The sequence below is a fragment of the Hemiscyllium ocellatum genome, chromosome 2, assembly GCF_020745735.1.
Source record: "Hemiscyllium ocellatum isolate sHemOce1 chromosome 2, sHemOce1.pat.X.cur, whole genome shotgun sequence".
Taxonomy (NCBI): domain Eukaryota; kingdom Metazoa; phylum Chordata; class Chondrichthyes; order Orectolobiformes; family Hemiscylliidae; genus Hemiscyllium; species Hemiscyllium ocellatum.
This window is the reverse complement of record NC_083402.1, coordinates 21,505,563-21,528,905: the sequence shown is the minus strand read 5'-3', so window position 1 is coordinate 21,528,905 and position 23,343 is coordinate 21,505,563. Positions and strand designations below refer to the sequence as shown.

The window sequence follows — 23,343 nt, the reverse complement described above, 5'->3', positions numbered from 1 at the left end:
GTCTTAGGGTGGCACAGTGGCTCAGTGATCAAAACAGCTGCCTCATAGTGCCAGGGACCGGGGTCCGATTCCACTCTTGGTTGGCTGTCTGTATGGAGTTTGTACGTTCTCCCTGTGTCTGTGTGGGTTACCTCTGGGTGCTCCGATTTCCTTCTGCAGCCCAAAGATGTGCAGGTTATGTGGATTCGCTGTGCTAAATTGCCCATAGTGTCCAAGGATGTGTAGGTCAAGTGGATTAGCCATGGGAAATGTAGCGTTACGGGGGGGGGGAAATGTTGGTCTGGGTGGGATTCTCTTCAGACGGCTCGTGTAGACTCGATGGGCTAAATAGCCTGCTTCCACACTGTGGGGGATTCTATGGCTTTTACAATTCTCTGAAGTCTTACATTTTTCCCAAACTTTGAAAATATCCCCTGCACACCAAGATCTGGATCATTAAAAAGTATCAGAAAAAGCAAGGGTCTCAATACTCACCCCTGGGGAGGTCCACTGCAAACCTTCTTCCAGTCTGAAAATTATTCAATGACCACCACTCCTTGTTTTCTATTCCTCAGCCAGTTTTGTATCCTTATTACTACTGTCCCTTCCATTGCTGAGTGGCACTGAGCCTTTTGGAAATGTATATGATAATTGCCAATATTTCCTCAATTTAATTCTTACTTCTCCTTAGATGCACCTGGTCCCTTATCTGGCCCTTCAGTGCATTATAAACTTATCAATAGCTTATCCACTGTCTCTCCATCTTAGCAATTTTAACCCACCCTTGTTTCCCCCTCTATCACCATGGCTTGTACAGCATTTGTCTTGTAGATAAAGACAAATGCAATGTATCCATTTGACACCTCAGCCATGCTTCATGTCTCTGTAAGTTGGATTCCTCCTTTCACAGCTGTTTTACTATCTGTATGTTTATGCATGTCCTTGGGATTTCCTATCATCTCAGCTACCAGTCTTTTTCGTAACCCCTATTTGTGTCTCATGATTGATTTCTCATCTTCCTTCTGAACATACTACAGCATAGTTCTCAACAATATTTACTACCTGATACCTGTCCTAAGTACACTGTTTCTTTTTTAAATCCTGCCTCTTTTGTCATCCAGAGACTTCAGAATTTGTAGACCCTCCATTCTCTTTTTAAGGGAATATACTTTGACAATTCTCAAACCATCTCTTCTATGAAGGTAGTCCATTATTCATTTCTCCCAGTAACCTTTGGTTGAAGTCTGCCCAACCTCACACTGTTCTAGCCCCGTTGAAATCCACTCTGCGCCAGTTGTTTGTTCTTACTCTGTATTCATCAATGTCATTTCCTACTGTCATATTAAACCATTTGATACAAGAGTCATTGTCTCCTCAGTGTTCCCCTGCTGTCAGTTGATCTCTTTGTCCACCTCATGCCCAAAACCATGTCAAGCAGGGCCTCCTAATTTGCTGGTCCGGTCTCATTCTAGATTTTTTTTTAGATTACTTAGATTACTTACAGTGTGGAAACAGGCCCTTCGGCCCAACAAGTCCACACCAGCCCGCCGAAGCACAACCCACCCATACCCTTACATTTACCCCTTATCTAACACTACGGGCAATTTAGCTTGGCCAATTCACCTGACCCGCACATCTTTGGACAGTGGGAGGAAACCGGAGCACCCGGAGGAAACCCACACAGACACGGGGAGAACGTGCAAACTCCACACAGTCAGTCGCCTGAGTCGGGAATTGAACCCGGGTCTCAGGCGCTTTGAGGCAGCAGTGCTAACCACTGTGCCACCGTGCCGCCCATATGCTGTGGAGACTTCCCCAAAACAGTCTAGCTACGTTATCTTCACTATTCCTTACAGTACCATTATCCCAGTCGATATCAGGAAATAAAGTCTCCCAATATCACGACTCTATGATGTATACACATCTCTGTAATGTCCTTTCAGATTTGTTCTGGTATATCCTTCTCATGAGCTAGCGGTCCATATTTTGCACCAACCACTGTAACTGCACCCTTCTTATTCCTGAGCTGTACCAATTCAATTCCCTCATTGAACTCAGAAGCATCTTCTTTCTCCAGTACTGCAGTGCTTTCCTTCACCAAAAATGATATCTTCCCCTGTTTTTATCCTCTCTGTCTGTTCTGAACTCTTTGTAACCAGGAATAATAAATAGTCAGATCTGCCCGTCTTTAAGCTAGCTCTCGATTATTGCCATTATTGTAAACCCACAAGGCAGTCTGTACCTGTCAACAACATTTCCTTGAATTATTTTTCCTGCTCCACAGACCTCAGAGTTCCACACATGACTGCGGCTTCACATTTGTTCAGGTTAGGCAGCCATTGTGCTGAAGTAAGTCCACAAAGGCCAGTATTCCATCACCAATCATCTTTTATTTACACATGAGTAGTATTTGACACTGGTCCGGCTTCCTCAGAGCCAACTGTCAAATTGAAAAGAACCTTTGACATTTCAGTTCTTCTCTGTCAGCCAGGACTCCCTGCTTGGATCAGCTTAACAGCCCCAATGAGGGAACTCATACTCTACCTATCCGACTTTATTAGAATCACTACACGAGCCATGTAGCTTAATTCCCCAGCCCGATTAATTATACCCCGTGCATTCACATACCATCAGCAACATCCTGATTTAGACTTCATTACTTGCTCCAACTTCATCTCAAACTTACTATTCTCTATTTTGTTGCTAATGCCTATCTGGAATTTCATTCACTCTGATATTACTTTGTAATATTTTATCCCTTGCTGACTTAATTTTAACGTTCCCCAACAGAATTTGCAAAACTGCCCACTCAGTCTCAGCTCTGTTCAGATGTAACTGTTCTGGCTTGTACAGATACCAGGAGCCCCGCTGCTGGGGACCCAGTGCTTCAAGCCTCAGCACATGGCATCTATCCCAGAAAGGAAACCCAGTGAGGATCCGAGCAGAAACCCAATGCAGACTCAACTGCCCTGTCTCCTTTCATTTTTTCCCCTCTCTTTTTCTGCTTTAGAAGGACTGTAATGCTGAACGTTTCATATTATTCCTTTATTTTTCTAATTTATGCCTAAGATTTTGTATGTGGACACCTTTGTGCCTCAGATGGTGCCGGAAATAGCGACTCCGTACACCTTTCACTGTATTCATGAATCCCTGTACTTGAATACAGATGACAATAATTCTAATTCAAATTCTAACTTATTGGGGAAGAGTCCCACTATTCTTACAAAACTCAGGGAAGCAAAATTTATCAATGGAAGATGAGTCAATGTTTCCAGTTTAGTCTCTATTGCTTTGTGGAGAAAGTGAGGCCTGCAGATACTGGAGATCAGAGCTGAAAATGTGTTGTTGGAAAAGCGCAGCAGGTCAGGCAGCATCCAAGGAGCAGGAGAATCGACGTTGTGGGCATGAGCCCTTCTTCAGGAAGGGGTTCAGGAAGGAGCCCTGAAGAAAGCCCGAAATGTCGATTCTCTCTATTGCTTTGTCTCTACTTCTTGAAGATAGTGAGGGTTGCAGATACTGGAAAGTCAGAGTCGATAAAGTGTGGAGCTGGAAAAAGCACACCTTGTTGAATTGAGAAAAGAAGTTTAGCAACTGAGCAACAACTAACAATGTAAGTTTATTCGCATACATTTGACCTTGTAAATAAACTACTATAATTTCAGTTTTAAGTAGCAATGGATAAATAAATGTTAGAAGTTTGGTTGGTGCATCTTACTGCAGCATAAGAAATAAGAGGCTCATGATCAGAACAGATAATTTCTTGAATTTAGTTTGCATGAGAGAGAAAGCCCCCAGTGATGTGTCAACACACTTCACCAGAAGAAAAGCCAGCAGCAGAAATAAACCTGCCAACAACAATTTGTCTTAAAACCATTTCAACCCAAAGAAACCGCAGTGTTTCAATCATGCTGTGTTTTCTTAAATAATGTGGCAATATCCCAGTCAAAGGGGGGTTACATTAACAAGGGAGCTGGAAAATACTTTGAAAATGTCATCTTTGAATGTTCCTACCGAACACCAAGATATCAGTCCTTAACTGGGGAAATGCAGAGATTACAGCCAAAACCAATGGGCAGCCAGATCCTGAACAATACACTACAGACATTCCACCTATCACTCTGCGGAGATGTGTGTTGGAAGTGAAAAATACATTATAACTAGAGTCCACTGTCAGTTGCAGCCCAGTTTTGGACTGCTGCAGTAGACCCATAGCATGTCAATCACTGGCACAGGTTTAATCCCAATGTGAAGTTTGCAGGCAGTGGTGGCGCACAAGCAATGAGTGCTATAAAACACCTTGGCCTCACATTTAGTAAAAGTCTGGCAGAGCCAATCCAAGTTTATTAATTAGGAATATTTATGCAATGATTTGAAAATAATATTCTTTTTGACTTTGTGAGTCTCTTCCTTTTCATTTGACCTTTATACTGTTTGACAGCTGTGAGGGATATTATGTTCTCTTGACTTGGTTCCATTGTTTGATCCTCAGAAATAAAAAAAATAGTCAAGCTGAGAGGAACATGTGCTTTGAATTTGAGAGTATTATGATGGTGTTATGACTAAAATTACCAAAAGTTATTTTGTTTGGGTCTTTTTAATTGGAGATTCAATGTTGACCTTGACTTAAAATGTGAAGTACAAATACTGTCATAGGCTGGTCGGGCCAAATGGCCTGGGTCTATTCTTTAGGGACCTTGTTCTATATAATTGTTTGGAACATTTATGGAGTTTCACAACAATTACCTGAGGATTAATATTTTCTTATAAAATCAAAATACAGCTGGAGATCTGTAGTAAAATAAAAAGAAAGTGCTAGAGCAGTGGAGTTTGAAGGAATGAGAGGTAATCTCATTGAAGCATGCAGAATTCTTCAGGAGCTTGAAACGGTAAATGCTGAGAGAGAGTTTTCCACTCATGGGAAAATGTAGGAAATAGTCTCAGAATTAAGGGGCACCAATATAAGACTGAGATGAGGAGGAACTTGATAGCTCAGAGTGATTTAAGTCTTTGCAACTCCTTGCCACAGCAAGCTGTGGGAGTAATGTCTTTGTGTAGATTTAAGGCTGAGAGAGAGAGATAGGTTCTTGGTCAGTTGAGCAATCAAGGGTGAGGTTAAAGGGCAGGAAAATGAACGGAAGGAATGTTAGATTAGTCATGACCCTATTGAATGGCAAAGCAGACTAAAAGGGCTGAATGGCCTACTCCTGTTCTTATTTCTAATGATCTTACGGAGAAGCTCCGCAGTTCTGGCAGCATCTATGGAAAGAGGAAGCAGAGCTAATGTTTTGAATCCAATAACTCTTCTTCAGAACTCTAGTATTATTCCTGTCAGCTTTATGATTGAATGTTGCACTGTAATAAAGACATGCAGTTGATTAACAGTGCAGCTTACTGTGAAGTCTTCTTGTTTTACAAAGCAGAGTCTATAGTTTTCAGTTGGCATTGTTTTAATGCCAGTTGTTTTTAACTGTTTTAATAACTCTGGACCCATTAAATTGCAGCTAGAGCAGAGATAACTATTTGCTACCAATACATCAACAATTGTTTGCATGCGGGAAACACCTCAAACACAGTAAAGTGTTTCTCAAGAATTTCACAGGAATATAACCAGATGGAAGGAATTGATATCGAACCAGGAAAGGAAAGAATAGGATAGGTGACCAAATGCTTGTCCAAACTCTTTATGTTGTCAAGAGGGTCTGACCTTATCTTCTGAGAATAAAACAAAGATTGCCTTTAAATAACATACTTACAACTACAAAACATCCCGAAACATTTAAAGGCAGTGAAATACTTTGAAGAAGTGTGGCCACTGTTGTAATGTAGCCAAGTGTGTCAATCATAGCAAAGGTCCCACAAACAGAAGTAAGATCATAACCACATAATCTGAGGTGGTCAGGAATAAATACGGGCCATGATACCAGGGAAAAACTTCCCACCGTTCGTCATAATGGATCTTGTATGTTCAGCTGGAATCGCAAAGGATTAGGAACAGGCAAGAATGAATCCTTGACTTTTTGAAATCAAGGCACGAGTGTTACTTTGCAGCCAAAGCTGATGTTTAGCTCAAAGCAATCAGGGTTGTATTGATATGCTCCTGTTGTAAGTACGCTGTACTTAGATTTCAGCGAGAGAAGAGGATCATGCTGTTGCATTTTGTGAAGAAGGTTCCAACGTCTCAGTCCACTTGGCAGCATCACATCTGGGAAATTCGAACAGTACGAACTGTACATGATAAAACAAAACCCAACCGAATAGCCATGTTCTCCAAGCTACATTCAGGCAATGCTTTATGCACAAGCGTGCAAGCGGAGAATTTGAATTCATTCCCATTACATCAAAGCGTAATCTTGTGGCGTATTTTGCAGTTTATTGAACCTTTACAGCATGTAACGTTTCTGTATTGTTTTTCCTAGGTGGTGATACCAGCTACTACAGTGTCTGTGGGCCGAATAAAGAACTGGATGAGGAGACCTGTCAGTGCGTCTGTAAAGGAGGTCGACACCATTCTAGCTGTGGACGTCACAAAGTGCTGGATAAGGACTCGTGTCAGTGTGTGTGCAAAAATGGACTATATCCCGCCCTCTGTGGCCCCCACAAGCAGTTTGACGTGGATTCTTGCGAGTGTGTTTGCAAAAAAACTTGTCCAAAAAATCAGCCTTTAAACCCAGTAAAATGTGTCTGCGAATGTACAGAGACTCCAAATAAATGCTTTCTGAAAGGGTCAAGGTTTCACCCTCACACCTGCAGGTCAGTGTTGTCTCAGTTTCCGGTCGCTGTTCCAGATTAACACTAAAAGTTGTAATTGAGTGCTTTGAGACATTTTGGCAGTGCAATGAAGCACAGTATAAATATTTTTCTTTCTTACTTCATGTTCTGTTAAAAGTTCTTTCACAATATGGCAAGACCAGCATGTATGGCCCTTCAGAATGTGGTGGTGGGCTATCTTCTTGAAGCCTGTTGCAGTACATGTGCTGAAGATGTTCCTACAACATTCTTATAGGACATTTATGTAAATGATTTGGATGTGAAGTAGGTTTGCAGATGACACCAAAATTGGAGGTGTGGTGGACAGCGAAGAAGGCTACTTCAGAGTACAATGAAACCTTGATCAGATGGGCCAATGGTCCGAGGAGTGGCTGATGGAGTTTAATTTAGATAAATTTGAGGTGCTGCATTTTAGAAAGGCAAATCATAGCAGGACCTATACACTTAATGGTAAGGTCCTGGGGGCTCTTACTGAACAAAGAGACCTTGGAGTGCAGGTTCATAGTTCCTTGAAAGTGGAGTCTCAAGTAGATAGGATAGTAAAGGCGTTTTGTACGCTTGTTTTTATTGGTCAGTGCATTGAGTATAGGAGCTAAGAGGTCATGTTGCGGCTGTACAGGGCATTGGTTAGTCCACTTTTGGAATATTGTGTAATTCTAGTCCCCCTCTTATCGGAAGGATCTTGTGAAACTTGAAAGGGTTCAGAAAAGATTTGCAAAGATGTTGCCAGGGTTGGAGGGTTTTAGCTAGGGAGAGGCGGATCAACCTGGGGCTATTTTCACTGGAGCGTCAGAGGCTGAGGGGTGACCTTATAGAAACTTATAAAAGCATGACGGACACAGATAAGATCAATTGACATGGTATTTCCCCCCAGAAAATTGGGGAGTGCAAAACTAGAGGGCATAGGTTTAAGATGAGAGGGGAAAGATTTAAAAGGGACGTAAGGGGCAACGTTTTCATGCAGAGGGTGGTGTGTGTATGGAATGAGCTGCCAGAGGAAGTGGTGGAGGCTGGTACAGTTACAACATTTAAAAGGTTTTGGATGGGTATATGAATCAGAAGGGGTTAGAGGGATATGAACCAAATGCTGGGAAATGGAACTAGATTAGGTTTGGATATCTGGAGGACCTCGAATGCTGCCTGACCTGCTGTGCTTTTCCAGCACTACTCTAATCTAGACTCTGATTTCCAGCATCTGCAGTCCTCACTTTTGCTTCAGACATCTGGTTGACAGGGACAAGTTGGACCGGAGGGTCTGTTTCCGTACTGTACATCTCTGTGACTATCAGATACTTTAGAACCTTCCCACTGGCAGTGATGTAGCAGAGACATATTTCCGAGTCAGAAAAGTGTGTTTAGGAAGAAGTGGTGTTCTGTTACTTTTTGCACTTGTACCTGGTAGAGTTTGCAGGATTAGGAGATTTGCATATCTAGCAAATAATACACAATTCAGTGAGGACACATTGCATATGGAGGGAGTGGATTTTTAAGTCAGCGAACAGATACCTTATTGACCAATTTGACTTATTCAAGCTGCTTGAGTAATATTTGAACTGTATCTATCCAGGCAAATAGATATTTTTCCAATAAATTCTTCAATTGTGCTGTGAGGTGCTTTGGGGGACAGAGATGAGCAATCACCAAGTAATAGGGTAAAAATGAGGTCTGCAGATGCTGGAGATCACAGTTGAAAATGTGTTGCTGGTTAAAGCACAGCAGGTCAGGCAGCATCCAAGGAATAGGAAATTCGACGTTTCTGGCATAAGCCCTTCATCATTCCTGATGAAGGGCTTATGCCCAAAACGTCGAATTGCCTATTCCTTGGATGCTGCTTCACCAAGTAATAGCCAGCTTCTGACCTCCTTAAGTGACATTTGTGTGTGGTTGCTCCAAATCGGATTCGGGTGATCCTCAGGACACTATAGTGTGTGATTTAGTGATGGTAATGCAATTTATTAGTTGATTTTCCAGCTTGCCAATGATACTGCAGTAAGAACGTAAGAAATAGGAGCAGGAGTAGAACTTGCAGCCTCCAAAACCTGCTCCGCTATTCAATCCAATTTGTCAGTCTTCTACCTCAACTCCATTTTCCTTCCTTCCCCTTCCACCTCTTGATCCCCTGAGAAACCATACATCTGTCAATCTCATAGAGTTATAGTCATAGAGATGCACAGCATGGAAACAGACCCTTCAGTCCAACCTGTCCATGCAACCCAATCTAGTCCACCTGCCAGCACCCGGCCCATATCCCTCCAAACCCTTCCTATTCATATAACCATCCAAATACCTTTTAAATGTTGCAATTGTACCAGCCTCCACCACATCTTCTGGCAGCTCATTCCATACATGTACCACCCTCTGCGTGAAAAAGTTACCCCATAGGTCCCTTTTATATCTTTCCCCTCTGACCCTATGCTCTCTAGTTCTGGACTCCCCACCCCAAAGAAAAGACTTTATCTATTTATTCTATCCATGCCCCTCATAATTTTGTAAACCCATACTCCAATATATTCAATAGTGGTGAATCCACAACTTTCTGGGGTTGGGAATTCAAAAGATTCATTATCTTTTGAAAGAATAAATGATTTAATGATTTATTAGATTAAAAGAATTCATATATAGAACCTTTCACTACCTCAGGATGACCAAAAGCACTTCATGGGCAAAGAATTACTTTTGAAGTCAATGATTCAATGTGGGATGGTAATTTCTCAGTTTAAGGTAGGAATAGCCAGATGCAAGGTCTGAGATGAGCAATCTCCTGATAGAAGTATGCATCTTCCAGTCTGGATTTGAATATATGGTTGAACAAGGTAGTCTGAGTCTTGAGGAGAAAGTGAGGTCTGCAGATGCTGGAGATCAGAGCTGATAATGTGTTGCTGGAAAAGCGCAGCAGGTCAGGCAGAATCCCAAGGAGCAGGAGATTCGACGTTTCGGGCAGAAGCCCTTCTTCAGGAAAGGCTGAAAAAGGGCTTATGCCCGAAACGTTGATTCTCCTGCTCCTTGGATGCTGCCTGACCTGCTGCACTTTTCCAGCAACACATTTTCAGTCTAAGTCTTGAATCATGTACAAGAGGAAAACACGCTCTTCTTTATGAATTATAATTTTGGGTTTCAGAAATAATGTCAGTCCTATTAGTCTTTGCTTCACTGAATAGTTCAGAAGCACTTGTCTTCCCCAATTACCCAACCAAATCCACTGCAATGTGGATTTGTAATGTAAAATCAACACCAGGATCATCTTAACCTGGAAATAAATAGCTACTAATTCCAAATTCCAGTTTAAAACGTTTGTTACAAGCCACAACATTTGTTACAAATCTAACAAGACAAGGAATATTTACAAAACTCTAGTCACATTATCCACATTGTTGGCAGAAATGACTCCCAGCCCCATCACGGCCACATTTCCAAAGCATTTAGATGATGCGGTTTCTCCAGTCTTTTGTCTAACAATTAGAAACAATTCTCCCAAACCAAATGTATGAAGCGTAATTTTTTTTTCAGTTATAGAGAACAAATGAAGGCCAATATATATCATTTACCTTCTTAACTGTCCCTGTATTTGCATGTTAGTTTTCAAAGACTCCTGCACAAGGGTTCCCAAGTTCCTTTAGAGGTCAGCACTTCCTAGACTCTTCCCATTTCCCACCAGAGTGATAATATCTACCACAGGTTTCCCCACTCAACTAGCCAAAGTCCCTAAAAGCATCTTGGATCCTCCTCACCCCTATAGTCCCATCTAGTTCTGGGTCGTCTGTAACCTTGGAAAATAAAGACCCACATTTTCCGATGCCCTGATAATCATTTCAGCAGAATAGATCGGAATTGCACATAGGGACACTGTGAAGTCTCCAGTGTAGCAAGACTGAGAGAATATGTTGGTGCATACGGGGATATCAAAGATGGAGTGAATTGTCAATTATTTTGCTTTCAATGGTGTGAACAAGGCTGAAGGTAGAACTTTCTTCTTTCCCCAATGCCAGCTAAATAAGTCTAGGATGGGAAGAGTGAAGAGTGGCTTCCTAACCAGAAGCTGACTCAGGAGCTTAAGTGACTCACTTCACTGCAGCAGAAGTCTCTAAGTTCTCCAGTTGAAATGGATACTTTTGGAGGGTTCTAGGGGGAGGGAACTAGCCCAGCAGAATCTTAAATTCCTGAACAATTCTCTCAGTCTTGCTACATTGGAAATTCCACAGTATCCCTATGTGGAATTCCGATCTATGTGGCCGAAATAATTATCCTGGGCATCGGAAAATGTAGGTCTTTATTTTCCAAGGTTACAGACAACCCAGGACTAGATGGGACTATAGGGGTGAGGAGGATCCAAGATGCTTTTATGGACTTTGGCTGGTTGAGTGGGGAAACCTTTGGTAGATGTTATCACTTTGGTAGGAAATGGGAAGAGTCTAGGACGTGCTCTACAGGAACTTGGGAACCCTTATTCAGGAGTCTTTGAAAACTAACATGCAAATACAGGGACACTTAAGAAGGTAAATGATATGTTGGCCTTGAAAACAAGAGGATTTGAACAGTTGCAAAGATGCCTGACCGAAACTTTTTAGAACCTTAGTAAGACCCTACTTGGGGTATGCTGCACAGTTCTGGTCTTCTTACAAGGAAAGACATAATTACCATATTGGGAATACAACTAATTTCTGGAATACAGGGATTGTTCTAAGAGGAAGGATTAAATAGCTAAATGCACTGCAATCAGATGTGAACAATGGTAGAAACATGAGTTCCATTAAAGGAATCCTCAATGAAAACAGAAATTAATGGAGAAACTCAGCAGATCTGGCAACATCTGCAGACAGAAAGCAGAGTTAGCGTTTTGGGTCCATTAAACCTTGTTCAGAACTGATTGTAGCTCGGAAAATGTTAATTTATATACTGAAGATGGGTAGGCAGAGAGGGGGAGTAAACAATGGGTGGATACAGAGCCTAGGGAGAGAGAAAAATGTAGTTGGGCAGACGAGGAAGTGAGTTAAGGCCAGCTTGGAAGAAACACCAGCTGCTAATAGGGACCATTAGTGGCTGAAATTAGTTGTTTTGTTAGCAGCCCATGTGATGACAAAGCCTGGTATCTGAGGTTTGGCGAAAAGACATGGCCCTAAAATTATTGAACTCGATATCAAATACTGAAGGCTGCAGGGTCTCCAAGCAGAATTTCCAATGCTATTCCTCCAGCTTGCGTGGAGGCCAGGGTACATGGTGGCGTGTTAAGTTGTAGGCAATGGGAAACTCAGAGTCATTTTTGCAAACAGAATGGAATCATTCGGCACAGCAGTGGCCCAGTCTGGGTTTTGTATCCCCAGTATAGAGGAGACCACATTGTCAGCAGCGTCACAATGAAGCCTTGTGCTGCCCTTATCCACAACACAGCACTTGGCCCGATTTGCACACTTTACCTTCATGTACAGGCACTGTGGTAAAAATAGTTGCTGGTGTCATGATTTGGAGAGAGCCAGTTATACTAACAGACATTCATTAGGAGAAAGGATACAGATTAGGGTTGTGTAAATTCGACAGCAATTTACAACAGAAGGCTGGAAATGGATTCTGGTCGGCACTGGTACGATTCTGAGTTAATTAATCACCATGTACATGTCACTCCATCTAAAGACTTTCCTTTACTGTCATTAATCACATAGAGCAACAGGAATTGTTTGGGAAATGTTCTCAGGGTGTAAGGTAACTGTTGTAAGGATTGGTTTTACCAACTCTAATGAAACTTATCCCAGAGACAAAGGAGATTTGATTTTCCAATGTGGTACACCTCTGTTTAAATATTCACTGATTAAGTGCACTGTTTCATGTTTTGCAGGGTGTTCTCTCCGATCTCTGCTCAGATTTTGCTGTGCAACTGTATACTGGGTGATAGTAGTAAGCTTAAGCTGCAGTCAAAATGCAGCATTGATTTGAGGTGGGGTGAAGAAACATTCACGTTGGAAAATCTTATATCACAGATAACGTTGCAAATAGGCATTAGGTAGTGCAGACAGGAATAGACAATATATGGTGAACTAAGTGAGAGAGAAAAACTTTGGCAGATAGAGTTCGACTTCAGAAAAATATGACGATCCAATTTGGACCCAAGAAAGATAAATCAAGATATTTGTAAAATGGTGCGAAGCCAAAAGCTACAGATGAAAGTCAAAACATAGAAATCGCTAAAAATTCATAAATAGGTACAAAAAACGTTATTTAAAAACTGGTCAATGTACTGTCAAACTGGGAAGAATGAATTACGATCTCATTCAGATGTACGAAGTTTTTAACAGGACAAACGCAGAAGCGTTGTTGTCATTGGCTAGCCATGATTTGGAGACGCCAGTGTTGGACTGAGGTGGACAAAGTTAAAAACCACACGACATCAGGTTCTCGTCCAACAGGTTTATTTGGAAGCACTAGCTTTCAGAGTGCTGCTCCCTCAGCAGGTGGTTGTGTCACTGGCTGGGATTGTTTAAAATCAGGGGTTTAGAATAAGGGACAGGCCAATTTGGACTCAAATGAGTAGGAATTTCTTCACGTGGTGGGCGGCACGGTGGCACAGTGGTTAGCACTGCTGCCTCACAGCGCTTGTAGACCCGGGTTCAATTCCCGACTCAGGCGACTGACTGTGTGGAGTTTGCACGTTCTCCCCGTGTCTGTGTGGGTTTCCTCCGGGTGCTCCGGTTTCCTCCCACAGTCCAAAGATGTGCGGGTCAGGTGAATTGGCCATGCTAAATTGCCCGTAGTGTTAGGTAAGGGGTAAATGTAGGGGTATGGGTGGGTTGCGCTTCGGCGGGTCGGTGTGGACTTGTTGGGCCGAAGGGCCTGTTTCCACACTGTAAGTCTAATCAAAGGGTGAAGATGCTTTGGAAATCTCTGCCTTATAGAGCTGTGGATGCTCAGTTGTTTAGCATGTTCAAGACTGAGATTGATAGTTTCTACATATTTAAAACATGGAGGGTATGGTAATCATGCAGGAAAGCAGTGTCGAAATGGATGATAGCTCGTTGATTGGAGGCGCAGGCTTGAAGCCCTGAAAAGCTCGTCCTAGCTCCTATACTTATGGTCTTATGAGGAAAACAAAATTGTTTTGCACGTAGTGAATGACTTAAGCTCTGGAGTGCATTGCCTAAGAGTGTGGTGGGGGCAAATTCCCGAGGGCAATTAGCTTGTTATTTGAAAAGGGGCAATGTTGCACTTCCTTTTCCTGTCAGCTTCTAACTCCCAGCTTGTTGGGGGAGGGAAGCAAAATTCCAGATTTTCACTCTCCTTTGTGTGAAAAAATAATTCCTTGCATTACCCTGATCAGCTTAGCTCTAAAGTGAAGATTATATCCTTATTCTAGACCTCTAGAATAGAGGGGGGGCTAGATAATAGTCAGATATCTGGACAGCTCAGACAAGTTGGACTAAAGCATCTGTTTATGTGCTGTATAACTCTAAATCATTAACATCTACCCTATCACTCAGTTGATTAGCTTAAATAGCTCATGGATCCCATCTGAATCAAGACGGATGCTGGAAATCTGAAATGAAAAAGATAATGCTGGAGAAACTCAGCAGCTCTGGTAGTAATGTGCAGAGAAAACAGAATTAGTATTTTTAATGAAGAATGGCATACCAGACTCCAAATGTTCAATTCGCTTCTCTCTCTAGAGATGTTGCCGCACCTGCTGAGATTCTCCAGTATTCTCCATGTTTGTTTCAATTAAATCATCCCCTTATTATTCTGAATTCTTGTTTATACAAGCATTGTCCAAGTCACCTAATTTCATAATTTATTCCTTTCAGCCCAGGTATTATTTTGGTGAAGGTGCACTGTCCCCATTATAAGGCAATATGTCGTGTCTGGGATGTTGTCACCAGATCAGAATGCAGTGCTTTAAATGGGATCTAACCAGAGTTTTACAAATCATCCACGCCATTTTAAAGCTATTTTGAGCTAAAGGCCAACATTCTCTGACCCTTCAAATTGTTTATTTTGTACCTGTCCACAAGCTTTCAGCAATTTCTGTACTTTGACCTTCATTGTTAGCTTCTGGCTTTATGCCATTTGAGAAGTATTTTGATTTATCTTTCTTGGGTCCAAATTGAATCATCACACCTTTTCCCACATCGAACTTCATCTGCCAAAGTTTCCCCTCACTTAATCTGCCAATGCCTGTCCATTCCAGTCCTCACTGCTAACTGCCCAAATGGTATTATTTGCAACATTATCTGTTTTTATTAAAGATTTTTCAACATGAATGTTTCTCCACCCCACCTCAGGTCAATCCTGTATTTTGACTACACCTCTCATTACTATCACCCCGTATACAGTTAGAATTAGAGTCCTTACAGTGTGGAAACAGGCCCTTCAGCCCAACAGGTCCACACCAACCGTCCAAAGAGTAACCCAGCCAGACCCTTTCCCTTACCCTATATTTACCTCTGACTAATGCATTTAACCAAAACGTGCCTGAACGCTATGGGCAATTTAGCTTTGGCCAATTCACCTAACCTGCACATTTTTAGATTGTGGGAGGAAACCCACACAGACAGTCACCCAATGCAGGAATCAAACCCAGATCCCTGATGCTAAGCACTGAGCCACCGTGCTGCCCAACTTGCACAGCAAAACCTGAGCAGAGATTGGAGACAGCGCGCTGCAAAGCATGAAACAGTGCAGTTACTCAGTGAATACTTAAATAGAGGTGTACCACATTGGAAATTCAAATCTCCTTTGTCTCTAGGATAGGTTTCATTAAAGCTGAGTAAAACCAATCCTTACAACAGTTACCTTACACCCTGAGAACATTTCCCAAACAACTTCTGTTGCTCCATGTGATTAATGACAATGAAAGAAAGTCTTTAGATGGAATGTCATGGACTAAGTGATTAATTAACTCAGAATCTCATCAGTGTCAGCAGAATCTATTTCTAGTCTTCTGTTGCTAACTTCTGTCAAATTTACACAACTCTAATCTGTATGCTTTCATCTAATGAATGTCTGTGGCTGTAAATGGCTCTCCCCGTGATAATGCAAATCACGACAAGAGCAAAGTCTCAACAAGGAGCTATTTTTACTGCAAGCACCTGTGTACAAAGGCAGAGTGTGTAAATCAGGGCAAGTGCTGTGTCGTGGGTAAGGACCACACAAGGCTGCCTTCAATAAAATCCTGTGTTTCCCCCATTGTTTACATCTGATTGCAGTGTACCACTCTAATCAGTTATTTAACGCACAACAACCTTGGGAAATATCCACTTACTTAATCATAAATATAATCATATACGCTCTGCAGGGATAGAAACTTTGTTTATGGAAAATGAAATGACTTGTAGTTATTTCCTCCAAAACAAGCTTGCCTGATGTCTCAAGATCTGGATACAATGTGAGCAGTTTTGACAACAAAATATCATTTATCAGAGTCGATGAACAAAAAGAAAGTGTAGAATATCAGTTGCATTCTTCTCACATTTTCACTACAAGGGTTACTGTTGTCTACATGCTAACTATGGATAAAGGCTTCGAGAAAAATGTGACCAGAGGATTAATTGTAGTTGAATATTATCGGTCAGACATAATTCCAAATGCCACTAATCCATGATTTTCTTTACGACATTCTAACAACAATGAAAGTGAAAACAGAAGTACCCCAGTTCTCTGCTCATCACATTTTTTAGAAAGTGATGCATCCAGAGAACTTTTTTCTGTAAAAAAGTCTGTGTCCATTATTGCCAATAATGATTTGGAAAGGGATCGAGGTGGGTGGGATGACTATGTCATTATGATGGGACATTCTCAACCACTAACCTGTCAGCACAGTAGTCTAAAGCAATTTTCTGAAGTTAAGGGAACAAAGGTGGAGATATTCAGTAGGAGCAACTGCATTGTAAAACATGCAGTTACATTTGCCTAAAGATCTAGCTATAATGGCACAGATAACTGAGCTCGGTTTGATCATTTTTGGTTTGTGCTTTTGCGGGTTTTTGGAAGTTTTGATTCCGTTTATTCTAACATTTCTTTCCAATTCCTTCCACTGGTATAGCCTTCCTCTCATCACTAGCCTCTGGAAACTCTGTATTGTTGCAGCTTACCAATTTGCCAGCAACTGTGAAACTCCTCGTTCCCTCTCCTCCCGAGGAAGTATTTTTTTGACCACTCTGTCATAATATCTTCCCACATGGTTCAAGAGTAAATTATATTTAATGGTGTTCCTTTGAGACATCTTGAGTGGTTTTCACACTAAGGATGCTATTACAGTCCAATTTGCTGTTGTTGTGCGGCCTGCAAGGTCAAGGTACCTGTGATAAAATAGTTGCATTTAGTCCAAACCCTGCTGCTATGGTCTCTCACACATTAATTGACACTTCCATATGGGAATGATTAACTGTTCAATGTACATCAATGGGCAAAGACAATAATCGTGATTTCTTTTCCATCCCATAGTTGCTACAGGCTACCTTGTGCAGGCCGAACAAGACGCTGCAGCCATGGTTATTACTTCAGCAAGGAGGTATGTCGTTGTGTCCCCACATACTGGAGAAGACCGCACACTGACTATTATTGACGGTGACTGTCATGTGGCGACAGAAGTGCCATTGTCAAACTTTCACACAGACACTAGCACCAAGAGGAAGAACATTGTATAAAATTTAAAAAGATGCATACTATCTACATCTTGGATTCAGCAGTGCACCAGAGAGCTGGGAGGGCCCGAATTGATCCCGACACTGCATGTTTCTAAACAAAAGTGCAGGCATGCAATGTAGAAACTTACCTGGAGGCTATAAGTCATGGAGAGAACTTGCCCGGGCTTCACGTGACACGCCGTTGTCCAACTGTCTAGATTTTTTCAAGCTAATTTTTGTTTTTAAGATAATGAATCTATATCTAATTTATTGCCACCAAAATGTTGTGCAACATTCCTGTTCATAACAGTTAACAACTGTAAGAGCTCACTGTGATCAGTATTTTTATATCATGTAAAATATCTTTAAAATAAATGGCGAAAGTGTATTGTACATCATGTATTCATTGTGGGATTAACCCAATGTTGCGTGTTTGATCTTCCTCTCAATGTTGCAGCTTTCTCCAATGAAGCAAGTGCAAAGAGATGACGAATGAGTGAGAAAAAAAGACAAGCTCACGATGGCAAATAAATGCAGGAAACAATAAATTAACCATTTTGACAGGCAGGATGCTGAGAGGTTATTTCCCCTTGGCTAGAGTGAGTCAAAATCTCACAGCAAAGAGTCGGACATTTTGGTCAAAGAGGAAAAGAAACTTATTTACTCGAAAAGTTGTGAAATTATCTAACCCAGAAGGCAGCGATTGCTCAGTCACCGAGGATATTGAAGACTTAGAATGATGTATTTTTAAGAAGTAAGGGAAGGGTCTCTAAGAAAGAGATCAGAAAGTGCCACTGCCCATGGAGAAATTCAACCATTACCTCATTAAATAATGGAGAAGTCTGGAGGGGCCATAGATATTTCTGTCAAAAATGTGTCCTTACAATGGAAATGTAAAGCATGAAATCAAATCATTCAGTAGCCTCGTGCAAAAAATGTCGACAACCTTCACAATAGCAACAGGTCTCCCGCTATGTCGCCCATTGTCAGACTGCAGCAGACTTTCACACGGACACTACTACCAAGGAGAAGACTATTGTACAAATAAAAAAAGATGTATACTATCTGCATCTCAGATTCAGCAGTGCAAAGGTTGCTTGTAGTTTTTGAATGAACAATTCCATCAGATGGGAGACAGGCATTATCAGCGAACTACTTGCCTGACAGGATCAGACTGAGGCCTAGTAACTTTCCCCACTTTTCCACAATGTCACAGCCTGTTCACTAAACCTGTGGGGGTGGTGGGGGAGAGTGGAATCTAGCAAGTTTCTCTGTAGAGCTGTGTCAGAAGGAAAAACATAAAGCAATGATCTTTTCCTTCATTGTGTATGTGGAGGCGGAGGTTGTACGGATGGATCTGGAGTGAAGATGGATCTGGAGTAGGGATGGAGGGTTGCTGTGTTGGAAGAATCAGCCTTCACTGAGCAATGCAGCTGTAAAAAAAGCGGGAAGTGACTGCCTCAAGTCTTCGGCACACACAGTTGAACAGAATGACTGATGATCTTTGTGACACTTGAGGCCTTTTGTTCAATATTAAAGAAGGTGGCATTTTGAATGAATCAATTGCCCTGCAATTCCTTGAGGCACCACAATGCAGCAGTATAGACGTACAAAAGCAAGAGGCAGCTGGTCGAAGAAGGTTAGTCCATATGTTGTGAGGATGAAGCAAAGCATCAGGACTGCCTCTTCCATCTGACAGGAAAGGGCCCATAATTTCCAGGAAGAGGCAGCAAAAATACTCAGGGGCCATAAACTTTGAAATTATCTTCTCCAAACCCCGTCAAGCAATCAAAACCAGCCAAGATGATTGTGTGTACATGAGGAATCAGTCCGGCATTGTTATGAAACAAACACTGAAAACCCGAAGAAACTCAACAGGTCTGGCAGTATCTGCAGATGGAAAACATTTCAAATCCAGTGACCCTTCTTCCCCTCTCCTAGTGCAAATTGTGGAAAATACTTTGAATGACTTATTATCATTTTCATCTGATAGGGAGGTGATAGCCTAGTGGCATTATGGCTAGACTACTAATCCAAAAGCCCAGGTAAATGTTTTGAGGATCGGATTTTGAATCTAACTATCGTGAACTTTAAATTCAACAAAAATCTGAGACGAAGAGTTTAATGATGACAGTGAGGCTATTGTTGATTGTGAGGCAAAACACATTTGATTCACTAATGTCCTTTAGGGAAGGCTTACATTTGATTCGCAACTCTGGGCAGTTAGGGACGGGTATTAAATTCTGGCCTGTGAATGAAGAAAAAATATTATGTGCTGACGCTGATTATTCAACTCGCTCTCTGTAACTTCCTTTGGCTCAAGATCCACTCTTTTATCCCTCTAACACTGCCCTTAAATGCCTCGTTCCCATATTATTAGCAGCCACGTTCTAAAATGTTTCCCTGAAGTCGTCTGATTCTCTATCTATTTCCTAAATGTAGAAACATAATAAATCAGAACAGGAGTAGACCATTCAGCTATTCAAACCTGCCCTGACATTCATTGTGATTATGGCTGATCATCAAGCTTGCTCCTTCTTTCCTCCGATATCCTTTGATCCCTTTAGACTCAAGTGCTATGTCCAGCTACTTATTGAAACTGTGCAATGTTTTGGCCTTGATTGCTTCTTGTACTCACAAATCCTACAGGCTCACCACAGTCTGTTTAAAGAAATTTCTCTTCATCTCAGTTCTAAATGGTTTACCTCATGCCCTTAGAATCTGGCCCTGGTGCCAGGCAGCTCCACTATCAGCAACATTCTTCCTGCATCTACCCTGATCAGAATTTTGCAAGTTTTCATAAGAGTGAGAGTCCCTCATTCTTCTGAACTCCAGTGAATATAATCCTATTTTGTCTCTTCTCACGCATCAGTCCTGCCATCCCAAGAATCAGTCTGGTAAGACTTCACTGCGTTTTCTCCATAACAAAAGCATCCTCAGATACAGAGACCAAACCTGCACACTATATTTCAACGGTGGACACCAAGGCCCTGTATAATTGCAGCAAGGCATTCCTACTTCTGTACTCAAATCATCTCATTGTGAAGGCCACCATACCACTTGGTATTGCCTGTTTCACCTGCACGCTTACTTAGAACCATTAGTGTATAAGGATACTCAGGTCTCATTGCTTATTCCCCCCATCTCAATTCATAACCATTCAAATAATAATATGCGTCCCTGATTTTGCCACAAAAGTGGAATAACCTCACATTACAATGTATTGGCCATTGACTTGCTCACTCACTCAGCTTATCCAAATGATACTGAACCATCTCTGTATCCACCTGACAGTTCACTCTCACAACCAGCTTTGTGTCACCTGCAATTTGTTTTGTTTAGTTCCCTCATCTAAATTATTAGTATGTATTGTAAATAGCCAGGGTCCGAGCACTGATCTCTGCAGTACCCCACTAGCCACTGCTTGCCATTCAACTAATGACCCATTTATTTCTACTCTCTGTTCCCTGTCTGCCAATCAATTTTATATCTATCTAAATGCGCTATCTCCAATCCCATGCACTTTAATGTTACACATCAATCTCTTATGCAGGACTTTGACAAAAGCTTTTTGAAAGTCCATCGATTAGCTGCCCCTCGTCAACTCTTCTCATTACATCCTAGAAGAATTCCTGTAGATTTGTCATGCATAATTTCCCTTTCTCAAATCCACGTTGACTCTGTCCAATCCTGCCAGTGTTTTCCAAGTGCTCCACTATCTTTTATAATGGACTCCAGAAAGTTCCTCACTATTCACTGGTCAGGCTGACTGGTCTATAATTCCTGGTTTTCTAGAATCCTTAGATGGCTGCAGGACGTGAATCTTCGACAAAAGACTGATGCTATTCCACACATGGCTGTGGTAGTCCACAGCACAAGGCAACCTTTCTGCTAACCAAACAATAACCGCTGTCTGTCTGTGGTGCTTATTGACTTATATGGAAGACTGTAACCTGATCTCAAAACTCAGCTTCTTCTGCTGTCTGCCTCTGGCATTTTGCATCCATGTAGTAATGCTGAATAGCCTTTCTTAACCTTGATTTTCTTTCATCTCAAATGTAAATGGAAAACAGTTTGCAACCCTGTACCCACAATGTCTTTTTGGCAATTTGGGAGACTCAGAATCCAGACATTGTGTTCTCAGCGATCTTGTGAGTACCTTAAATCTTCTACTCAGCAAGCAATCTAGGCATTCCTTTAATTTTTAATAATCAGATGATCCGGGAAGACTTTAGAACCTACTCTCCTTTATTTTAGCCTAAACTACAGACACAGTTCCAAAACAGATCTGTTTTATATACTTCTGAATGTGTAGAAATGAGGACTCCATATTAAATTACAGAATAAGAATATTCTTATCAAGGAATACCAGTATTGGCAGAAAGGACAAGCACTCACTAATATAGAATGTAAATAACGATAGTTATTGGACAATAAAGATTGATAACTAACATTTCATTTTTCGAGTCATGGCATCATTCCCAGATTGTCTTTTGTATTGACTCCAGGATTTATGAGGTCTGTTCTTCATGCTGAAAGCAAACATGTTGGAAATCACAGCAGGTCAGGCAGCATCCACGGAGAAAGAAGAAGCTAATGTTTTGCATCAGGATGACTCTTCACCAGACTCTTCATCATGAGAACTTTGATGAAGAGTCATCTAGACTAGAAACATTAGCTTGGAGACTGTAAGGACTGCAAATGTTGTACCCAAAACGATTGCAGATACCTGAGACATTGACTTTCCTGCTCCTCCGATACTGTCTGGTTTGCTGTGCTTTTTCAGCTCCACATTTTATCGACTCTGACTTCCAGCAAAACACCTCCCTCCTGCAAAATATTCCCAATTCTTCTGGTTCCGCTGTGTCTGCTCGCAGGTTGAGCGATTCCACTCCAGGACAACCCAGATGTCCTACTACAAGGTCCCCTCTCCTATGATTAATAATGTCTTCAACTGTCTCTCTTCCATTTACTGCACCCTCAAACCCCCATCCCCTCATAATAAACATGGAGGCCCCCTGGTCCTCACATACCACCCCACCAACCTCCAAATCCAACGTATCATCATTTGCCATTCAAAATGATATTTCCTTCCCCATCTCTAACTGCTTTCCAAAGGGACTGTTCACTTCATGCCCCTCCCTTGTCAGTTCCACACTCCCCACCATTGTCTCCTGCATACCCGGCACCTTTCCCTGCAACCGCAGGAAGTGCAACACCCACCCCTACACCTCCATCCAAGGCCCTAAACAATCATTCCAAATCCGACAGGGATTCACCCGCACTTCTTCTAACCCAGTCTTTTGTATCCGTTGCTCTCGATGCGGTCTCCTCTACATCGGAGAGGCCATGTGCAAACTCGTGGACTGCTTCATGTAGCATCTGCGCTCTGTACCAACCTTCCAGTTGCCAGCCATTCCAACTAGCCCTCCTATTCCCTTGGTGACATGTCCATCCTGGGTCTCCTCCACTGTTAAAATGAGGCCATACGCAAACTGAAAGAACAACACCTTAAATTCCCCCTTTGGAGCTTATAGCGCAATGGCCTCGATATAGAGTTCACCAGCTTTAAAGTCTCCATGGCCTCAACCTCATTCCATGTCTACCCCTCTCCTCCCCACCTCCTTGAACTGACCTAGCCTGTCTGTCGTCCTTCTCACCAATTCACTCCACCCTCCCCATTGACCAATCGCAATAACTCCTAGCTGCATCCACCTATCACTATCCCATTTACCTTTCCCCCAGCACCAATCTCTCCCTCTATTTATTTCTCAGCTCCCTTCCCCCCCCCCCCCCCCACCACCCCAGTCCTGATGACAGGTCCTGACCTGAACAATAGACTTTCCGAGTCCTCCGACACTGTCTGACCCTATGCTTTCCCACTCCACATTTTACCGACGTGAAATGTTAGCTTGCTGCCTGTCCATGGATGCCGCGTGACCTACTGTGATTTCTACATCTGCAGAAATTTGGTCTTACACTCTTGTCTCCA

At 42.0% G+C, this 23,343-nt stretch overlaps 1 protein-coding gene across 1 annotated transcript in view; it reads left to right on the top strand.

Moving 5' to 3' along the window:
• The window catches only part of vegfc (vascular endothelial growth factor c), a 234,832-nt gene extending 217,088 nt beyond the window's left edge, over nucleotides 1-17,744 (top strand). The window contains exons 6-7 of the mRNA XM_060835045.1: nucleotides 6,396-6,729; nucleotides 17,170-17,744. Coding sequence (XP_060691028.1) covers nucleotides 6,396-6,729; nucleotides 17,170-17,290 — 455 coding nt within the window. The 3' untranslated portion in view covers nucleotides 17,291-17,744. The remainder of the gene's footprint in view (nucleotides 1-6,395; nucleotides 6,730-17,169) is intronic.
• Nucleotides 17,745-23,343: the final 5,599 nt, after the last annotated feature.